Source organism: Montipora capricornis, chromosome 9 (assembly GCF_036669925.1).
Source record: "Montipora capricornis isolate CH-2021 chromosome 9, ASM3666992v2, whole genome shotgun sequence".
Taxonomy (NCBI): domain Eukaryota; kingdom Metazoa; phylum Cnidaria; class Anthozoa; order Scleractinia; family Acroporidae; genus Montipora; species Montipora capricornis.
The window spans coordinates 13817961-13827960 of NC_090891.1; the positions used below are offsets into that span (position 1 = coordinate 13817961).

General features: G+C 40.2%; 1 protein-coding gene across 1 annotated transcript in view; it reads left to right on the plus strand.

Annotated features, from left to right (window-relative positions):
- Positions 1-10000, plus strand: part of LOC138015676 (dynein axonemal heavy chain 12-like) — a 319401-nt gene that overhangs the window by 131706 nt on the left and 177695 nt on the right. The window contains exons 23-24 of the mRNA XM_068862787.1: positions 19-140; positions 1292-1454. Of these exons, the coding sequence (XP_068718888.1) occupies positions 19-140; positions 1292-1454 (285 nt within the window). The remainder of the gene's footprint in view (positions 1-18; positions 141-1291; positions 1455-10000) is intronic.

The following is a 10000-nucleotide window of genomic DNA, read 5'->3' on the forward strand; positions in this document are numbered from 1 at the left end:
ATCTGTTTGACATTTCAGGTTTTATCAGCTACTTCAATGCCAAGTATGCATGATAGGTTAAAGGACAGCAATGAATTGCTTGATCAGATCAACAAAGGATTGAATGCTTACCTTGAAAAGAAAAGGCTCTTCTTTTCCAGGTTAGTCTGATACGTGTAGATCAGCCTGGCTTAGTTTACAATCTTAGACAAAAAGGGTTGAGAATATTAAAAACAGGGGTTATTTTGCCCACTACACTGTACGTCCTCAATATCGCACATTATTAGCCATCCCCCTTCCCCCCTACAACCATTGTTGATAAGCCCAGGTTCAACATGCTTAGTTTCACCTAGCAACATTGATCAGGGTGGGGGGCTGCGAACAAAAAGAGAGCTTCTTTTTCATACTTGTGATCAGAGTTTAGTCCAGAGTTTTCTCAACAATTTTGGCCAAGATTGTAGCTTAATAAGGTTTAAATATTATCCTTTATAGTGCCTATAACCTCAACATAGTTTACCACTTTATTTATTCTCCGAAATTGTGTTGTATACGTTGTGTTGTTTTTAGAATTGAGAATTCCAGTTTTTTTATTTGCTTTGAAAGACAGGAAAAGTGGTGATACTTTGATCCAGAACCAAACAATGAAGGGGAATAGGTTCGATAACCGGGTTGACGTCACAAATTACTTTGCATTGCTGTTTTTCAAAGAACCAGCAAAATGCAAAGCAGTATATGATATCAACCCGTTATTAAGCCCATTCCCCTTCATGACTTGGTTATCAGTCAAAGTGTAACCACTTTTTCCGTCTTTCAAAGCAAATAAAAAAGTAAATTTTCAACCCAAAGGTTCTAAAAACAACACAATGTACAGGTATTTGGGACGATTTCAGAGAATAAATAAAGTGGAAAGCTGTGTCGAGGTGATAGGCACTTTAACTACCATTCCTCATTTTACAAACCATAGCAAGAATTGGAAATTTTTTTGCATGGTTGGGTGGAATCTGATGCCATTGGCGATTAATTTTATTTATTTTGTTGAGTAATTTATTATCACTGATCTCAAATACAGTATCAGTCAAAGGTAGAGTCCCAGTGAAAGCTTGATCCTTGATCCTCGATTTTTACTGTATATCAGGAAGGAAACCGAGGGCAATCTGGGTATCCAGCTCTGGAGCTGGGATGTAAAAGAAATTTATCAAGCGGCAATTTTTGGGCTAGCATTTTTGTGGAGGGGGTAATCAAGAAAAGCCTTGGTACATTGCACAGTATTTTTCTCTTGCATAATATATTATTCATTTGAATTGCCATTTAGATTTTTCTTTTTGTCCAATGATGAGATGTTGGAGATTTTGTCAGAAACAAAGGATCCATACCGTGTTCAGCCACATCTCAAGAAGTGCTTTGAGGGAATTGCCAAGTTGGAGTTCACTCCTTCTTTGGATATCACTCATATGTACAGTAGTGAAGGGGAGAAGGTATTGATGGAGTAGTATTCTTCTCAACACATTTCCCGTGGTTTCAAAATGAATTATTGATGAGGGTTTCTTTATTTGGCTGGGAGGCTGGGACCTGAATGTTATTGTTGGGATATCCAAGGAATGAATGGTTTTACCTTGTAGGATATTTATATGCCCTTAATTTTTTTTGCAAACTAACCAAGAATATTTTGTTTCCTCTGCTGGGCATTTTTTGTGCACTCTGCTAGCAGATGTGTCTTTTTACAACATGTAGAAATGCAAGTTATTAGCTGCATGCCATTCTTGATATGAAGGTCGTGTCCCCTTCATTGTCTCTCCAACTTCAACATAAGTCATATCATGGAATACAGAGAATTAGCGTCCCTAATTGTCCCCTAAAGTCAGCTCCTTGAGGAAAGATAAACAGCTGCATTTACTCGAAGCCAAAAATAATACCCACAAAGAATAACTACACTTGAATTTGATCACCTGTGCAGAACAGAAATATTAACCATGGATGCAGTTTAATTTTAGTGAAATGTTTCTTGTCTTGGGGAACATACGCCACGTACAGTGCAGCTCAAACATAAGCGAACCAAAATATATGAGTAACACATCAATAGTACACATACAATACGAAACCCAGGTTAGCTCACCTAAACATAAGCGTGGCTGAATTTTTTGTGTGCTTTCTGTGGCTCGATGGGGCTACACAGCCAGACTACATCAACTATATTTCCTACACAGTCAACGCTTTTCGTGTTCAGGTGGAAAACAGTTTGCAACATGTTTTCTTTCTGCATTTTTCGCTGGTTTCAATCCAGTTTGACATATCATGAGACCTGTGGTCCACACTGGTGGCTATGCAGTTATTCAAGTCAAGCATATATAAACTTAAAGCTGAGTGTTTATTTTTAATTTTCTAAGAGCTCCTTTTTTTCTCTGTTTTGCAAGTTTTGGCATATCTTTAGAAGCTCTGATAAGGTTTGATGATGCCTGGAGGACCTATGTCTAGAACAGAAACGAAAGGAGAGCGAAAGAGAATGACAATGACAAAACAGAATACCAGTAATAGCTCATACTTAGCGGAACAAGATACTCCACAAATTCTTTCCTTGGGCACTAGATCATTTGTTCTTTTTATGGATGGACAAATGCGGACAATTCGAAACCTTTTATATTCACTAAACCTACAGGCAGTAAGAATAAATAACCAGGGAGCTCTTCTTTTAGGCTTCAAGTTGGCTAAATCTATATATTATTTAATTTATTTGATGTACAGTGTAAAGTCTATCAGGAATAACATACTTAATTTTTCAAGAGGTAGTTATAGTAATTACTGAAATATACCAGTAAGGGAACAAAATATCAGAATGAACTTTTGAAACACCCTGTAAACTGGTGGTCAAGGTGCACCAAATGTCTGCCGATCATCTTGTGTTTTTTTTAATTTTTATTTTTTGGCTGTGTAAATTCTTTGTTCAGTGCTTTAGCATAGCATCAAGGACCCTTGCAGTGCCTAATGTCGTCCAAACCTCTGCATTTCTAATGACAAGGCTCGTGTTGATGGAACCACTGAAAAGTTCGTGTTATTCATGGGTTTGATAGCTTTTCGAAGTACTGGATTTGATAACAAAAGTATTTGTATATTTTCTCTTTTAACGCTTGCATGTGCCTTGGGATTGAACCCTCAAGGAGGTCTACAGTAGGTCCCCTAAAAATTACTGTAAATGAAACTCTGAGAAATGCTGTTTACATTCTTGAGATTGGAGAACAAAAAAAGTGTCAAAAAAGACAGTGAAAAAGACAGGTCACAGGTCATTGGTTTACCAATATAGAAAGAATCCAAAGGTAACCTTTGGCCTAATTTTAGGCCTAATGTTAGCATTTGTAAATGTTTAGGATTGTTTCTGTATTCGAAAACAATGACCTGTTACTTGTGACTTTTGTTTTGCATCACCCCCCCCCCCCCCCGAAAAAAAAAAAAAAAACAACAACAACAACAACAACAAACAAAAGAAAAACTAAACTGATTGCGTGAATGAAACGCCAACTGATCGATTATTACCTTTACTAAGCAAAGGAAAGCGATGTGACTTCCTGTTAATTTGAAGAATTTCTTGTGATTGTCTTATGTTTCTTTAGACCCAACCATAAGGGAAACAAAAAGAAAAAGGGAAAAAAAGGAGGCACTAAGTCTAGAAATTTATGACATCAAAGTACTGGACATGAAAAGATAAACAACTGGATGAAACATTCAGCGTCCGGCCTCAAATGAAAACCCTGGTTATTTCTAAATGATCACTCAGTTTTTTAACTGCTCTTGTCTAGTAAACTGTAGTCGGATGTCGATGGAGTTTTATTCTGGTTATTCACACACACCGCCTGGTTGTGTGCTCTCTGCTTTTGCATAATGTGCTAACCTACTTATATAGGCGTATGCGAAATGAAATATACAATAGGTGTTAATTTGGTGCCGCTATGTTACATGCATAATGTGCCAACCTACTTACATATGCGTATGCGAAATGTAATATACAATAGGTGCTAATTTGGTGCCACTATGTTACATCCCCTTCTCTTAAAACTATATTAATTAAATGGAAAACAAACAAACACAAAATCTTCATTCGGGCCAACGTCTAGTAACAATTTAACAAATAGATTCCATGTTGCCGTGCATCTGTTCAGTAATAGATCACAGATGACGTCAAAATGTGGTAAGAGTCGAGTCGTTAAACTTCGAGTCGTTAAAATTGCCTGATGAGTGTGGTACTTGTACCATACGAAACAGTTCTGTAGCATTAAACGATCATGGTTACTCGTGAAACCTAAACTTGTGTAAAGTCATAGTTATTGCTCCTCAATCAATTGAGTTGAGCGCTCTACGAAATACGTTCTACTCAAAGAAAGAAATTATATATATATATATAGGGATTTTCTGTCTGGTGTTTATGTATCATACTAATATCAACTATTAAAGCAAGCGTCAGAGATTAAGTCTTTCCGGTGCCCGGATTTCACGTCCCGCGCGGGATTTTCTTGGTCCTTTCTTGGCTTCTCCTGTTACACTAGAACATTGTGGATTGGGGCTTGAGGGCTGTATAGTCAAATTGCCACTTGATGGGTCATTTGCTGAATTGCCTGCCGCAGTGGATTCTCGTAGAATGGCGCTTGAATATTGTGCAGTCATGCTTCTTTGGGACACGCAATCCGAAGAGTTGTTTGCCGAGTTGTTGGAAGCATTATTCGGTCTAAGATGGATTCTATTTCTTCGCAATTGGGCACCAGTTCCAGTTTCTATGAGATATGAGCGGGGTGTTTCTCCCTGATCTATGACCCTAGCAGGATTCCATGTCTTTCTCACAGGGTCTTGTACAAAGATAGCGTGGTCCCTGTGTAATTCAGGGAGCTCCTTGGTATTCCTGTTGTAATAGTGGCATTGGTTGTCTTGTCTCGCTTTGAGCCAATTTGTAACTTCCTCTTAGTTCTTTGATGGCTGGATCTTACCAGGAAGTGTAGATTTAAATACTCGGCCATTCAGTAATTCAGCTGGTGACGGTATATTGGAACTCAGGGGCGTTGTTCATAGAGCCAGCAGGGCTAGATCTATGTCTTCTTTAGTCTCTCTGCACTTCAGGATCGTCTTCTTAACCGTTTGGACTTGGCGTTCAACGAACCCATGGCCACGTGGGTAATGTGGAAATGACGTTACAATTTCAAACCCGAACTGGCTTGCCAGTTGATGGAACTTGCCGGATGTAAACTGAGTGCCGTTGTCACATCGAAGAGATTCTGGGATTCCATTTTCTGCGAATAGCATTTTCATTTCATTAACAACGGCCCCGGATGTGAGGTTTTGAAGTTTCTTGACAAATGGGAACTTGGAATAATAGTCGACAACTATGAGGAACCACGACTGTTGAACGTAGAAAAGGTCTGCGCTCAGTGTTTTCCATGGTCTTGAAGGGATCTCTGTTGGTATCATTGGCTCCTTTTGCTGGGAATTGTGGTACTTCTGGCAAACACAACATGAGTTTACAAGGTTTTCAATTTCTTTGTATGTGCCTGGCCAGTAAACACAGGATTTGGCTCGTAGTTTGCATTTCCCATACCAAAGTGCCCTCTGTGGATTTGCTGCAAGATGTTGCCTCTCAAGGATTCAGGTACTATAACACGGCTTCCAAGAAGTATCAGCCCATCTTCTACTGATATGTCATCGCGTAGGGGCCAGTATGGTTTTAGCGCCGAAACGATTTTCTTCCCACTGTCAGGCCAACCTTGCATAACTTTGTGGGCTAGAAGCTGCAGGGTTTCATCTTTCGCAGTTTCCCTTTTGAACTCTTCCATTTTGGCTGGGGTGATTCTGATTAGATGGTGAACTTTCACATTGATGTCCGACACTTCAAATTCATCCACCGGCGAAAGGCGTGACAGGGCGTCAGCTGTAACCATTTCTCTTCCTGGAAGATATTTAATGACGCAGTCGTAAGGTTGTAAACGCAACAGCATTCTTTGAAGGCGTGGAGGTGCTTTTATCAGGTTCTTTTTATGGATCTGTTCCAGGGGGCGATGGTCTGTTTTAACCACGAACAATCTTCCATAGAGATATTAATGGAATTTTTCGCAGCCGTATACCACTGCCAATAGTTCCCGTTCAATATTAGCATATCTGGTCTCTGCAGGGGTAAGTGCTTTCGATGCAAAGGCTATTGGCTTGTCATTTTGGAAGAGAGCTGTGCCCAAACCCTTAATTGATGCATCAACATGGAGGACAACTGGTTCACTTCTGTCATAGTAGGCCAAGGTCGTTGTGGTACATATCAATGCCTTCACCTTCTCAAAGGCTTTTGAATGTGATGGATTCCATGTGAAATCAACGTTCTCTTTTAAGAGGTTCTTAAGGGGGCAGTGTGGTCAGCTAGATTGGGGATGAATGAGCTCATGTAGGTTGCCATCCCCAAAAGGTGTGAAGCTCATTCGTGTCTTTAGGCGGTTCTAAACTTTCTATGGCTCTGACTTTATCTGGGCTGGGTTTGACACCGTCTGGTGTGTAGAGCATACCAAAGAAACTGCACTCCTTTGTTTTGATAACGCACTTCTCATCATTGAGCTTGACACCGGCCTGTCTGGTACGTCCCATGGTTTCATGTAGGTGTAAGTCATGCTCTTTGTCGTTCTTTCCATAGACTGTGACGTCATCTGCAATACCAATGGCTCCCAGGCAATCACGATACGTCTCATCAATCTTGAACTGGAAGATATCTTGACTCATTCGTAGGCCAAACGGCATTCTGAGGAAACGATACTGACCAAATGGTGTATTGAAGGTTGTCAGGTACGAGGACTCGTCATCTAGTTTGACATTCCAATAGCCATTGCGAGCGTCAAGCTTACTAAAAAGCTTTGCTCTTGATAATTTGGGTGTGATTTCCTCTAGTGTGGGTATGGGATGATGTTCTCTTTTGATCGCCTTATTCAGGTCTTTGGGATCGAGGCATAAACGAAGTCGTCCATTTTCTTTTTCTCTAATGACCAGGGAGTTAACCCAATCCGTAGGTTGCCTTTTTTTCGCAATGATATCTTGACTTTCCATCTCACGTAATTCGGCTTGTAATTTGTCTTTCAACTCTATAGGTACTTTCCGGGGTGGACCACCGGTGATACTTCAGGATCCAGTGTGATGTGGTATGTGTAGTCATCAAACATCCAACTGTGCCATTAAAACATTCTGGGTACATATCCATCAGCTCTTGTTTACTTGTGATTGATGGCCGCTCTTCCATTGGTACATGACTTCCAATGGAACTCGAGCTTTTCTTGCAAGTACCCGGATTTTGAGCTGGGGAATTGAAGCTGCTAGTTGGATCAGCCTGGTGTAATTGATTTGTTCTTAGCGTACAGTGGAGGGAGACTAATTTTAGGGCAATGCACGCTTTTAGACCGAGGATAGCTGGCCCTGAAGTATCTGTGACATAGAAAATGCAGTTAATCTTCTTCTCTTTGTACTTGCACGAGATGTTTATAGTGCCAAGCTGCTTGATTAGAGAGCCACGGTATGCTGAGAGGACGGCCTCATTCTTTTCCAGTACTTCTGGTTTGAGGTTTCCTTCGTCATCAAACTTCTCTGGGGCGATTATGCGAAGTAGCCTGATTGGCAAAACATTGCTCTGTGCACCTGTGTCCACCTTGCACTGGAGATTAATTTTCCGGTTCTTTTCAGGCTAGGTTATTTCCAGTGTTGCAAAGACTTCATCGCGTGTGTCGTGTGCCGTCGAATGTTGCGTGTCTTCTATGGTGTTAACCTCGATTGTACTAATTGTGAGAATTTCATCATTGTCTTCATCGCCCCTGTCTTCAATCGTGTGAATAGATTTTTTGAAAACCGGCTTTCTTCCTTGGATAAATTGTTTTCGTTTACTGGATCGGCAGACAGATTGCCAATGATTAGCTTTGCTGCATTTTCAACATAGAGTACCGTACGCTGGACATCTGTTCCTCGGGTGTTGTTTTCCGCAGTTGTTACAGGATTCCCTTTCTTGTTCCTTATGAATGGCATCTACACTTCTATCCTCTTGATGGCTTTCGCTACTTTCTGCCAGTGTCTTCATATGTTTACTTGTCGCCTCGTGGCTTCTTGCAATCTCGATAGCGCCTGCAAGGGTCAGTGATTTGTCTCGGCCTATGAGGGACTTCTGGACATCGGGGTTTTTGACCCCCAAATAAGCTGATCTAGAACTCTGTCTTTGACTCCGGTGCTGTCGCGAAATTGACATTTTGCTGCTAGGTCTTTTAATCTTGAGATAAAATCGTCCACTGGCTCGCTTTGTTCTTGTCGCATTCCTTGTAGTGTGTATCTGTGAATTCGATGACTCGTCTTCGGCTCCAATTGATTCTCGAACCGTTCGAAAATAATGGCAGGCTTTTTCCTCTCTTCCTCCTTTGTGAATGTCCAACTGTTGTAAATGTCCAGACCTTTTTCACCCGACCAGAGTAAAATATAGCTCACTTTTTCTTCGTCATCGGCGTCTTTGAGAACGCTTGAAAACATAAGCTGACATTTTTGTTTGAATCTTGCGAATGCAGTTATTGGATCAGGAGCGTCCCAGTTCATCTGTGGCGACGCAAAAGGCGTTGCTGTTGCCATAATTCGCTTCTGCTGTCCTCTTCCAATTTGACTCTAGTGATTATTCTTGTAAAACGCTGCCACCATGTAGTCGGATGTCGATGGAGTTTTATTCTGGTTATTCACACACACCGCCTGGTTGTGTGTGCTCTCTGCTTTTGCATAATGTGCTAACCTACTTATATATGCGTATGCGAAATGTAATATACAATAGGTGCTAATTTGGTGCCGCTATGTTACATAAACTATTTGCAGTTTTGCTCTCTCACAATTTGTTTAATAAATGTACACTTTGTGTGACACTAGGAACAGAATCATTTCACCATAGCCTCTCGCCGGCAAGTGCTTTAGAAAACAAGTTTGATTGTGGAAAAATTAAATGAATGTAATTAGGGCATCTTACAAACTTTGAATGAAAATCTTTTCCTTTAATGGAGAGCATTTTACCGTTCAAATAAGCTAATAAAGCAGCTGCTATTTCCAAAACGATGGAATTACGTGGTGATAAATAACCTCGTGTAGGAGAGTGAGTTTTTTTTTGCAGAAACAGTGGTCAACCTCAAGAGTTGGGCTATTGTGATCTTTGTGTTGAATATGCACATTTCTTGTCTGGTCAATCTTTAAAACACTTGAAAGGAAAAAAAACCGAACTAACAAAAACCAAAACGTGGTGTCTTGCCATCATTTTGACACAGATGTATCCTTTGTTTTGCAAGTAAACATGCGTGGTCCATTTTGCGATTCACTTGTGCAGCCAGAAGTACAAGGGTAACTTTTTATGTTCTCGGTTCAAAATTGAAGTTGTTTTCATGTCACAAATAATTTTGTTGCTGATGGCAACATATTTTATTCTCGATCGACATTTCCCGAAAATTTCTTCTTCTCATCCTAAAAACTTTGTATCAATATTTGTTTTGCATAAAGCAGGCTAAAAAAATCTGTACCTTGCCTAGTTTGCATTTTTGAGCGTTAAATGGAATTTTAGTCTTTTATTTTGAGGTCACCCATCCAAATACTAACCCCACCTGACAGGGATTTACTTTAGTGAACTTTTCTCTGAGAAAGCTGTCAGATGCTCAGAGTGCATGCTTGTGGTGAAAAAGAAGTTGTAAGGGAACTTGAAAATGATCAACATGTAAGCCTCAAAGCCAATATTCCCTTTTATTTTCTTCAATCTTTCTGGGTTTAGTATTTTGCTTGTAACCACGTACATGTCCTCTCAGGGGGCGATTTACCTAAGACATCTACCATGGTACTATAATGATATATGGTACCAAAACAATAGCTTGTACTATTAGAGCTACATATTCGCAAAGATAACTTGAATCTCCTGGAAGACAAAACGCAGCTCATTATCCAGTGCTGTGTTACTGCACCACCACACATACGCAATGTGTGTCTATTTGTTTCCAGTATTTGCTGTGACTCTGCAATATAA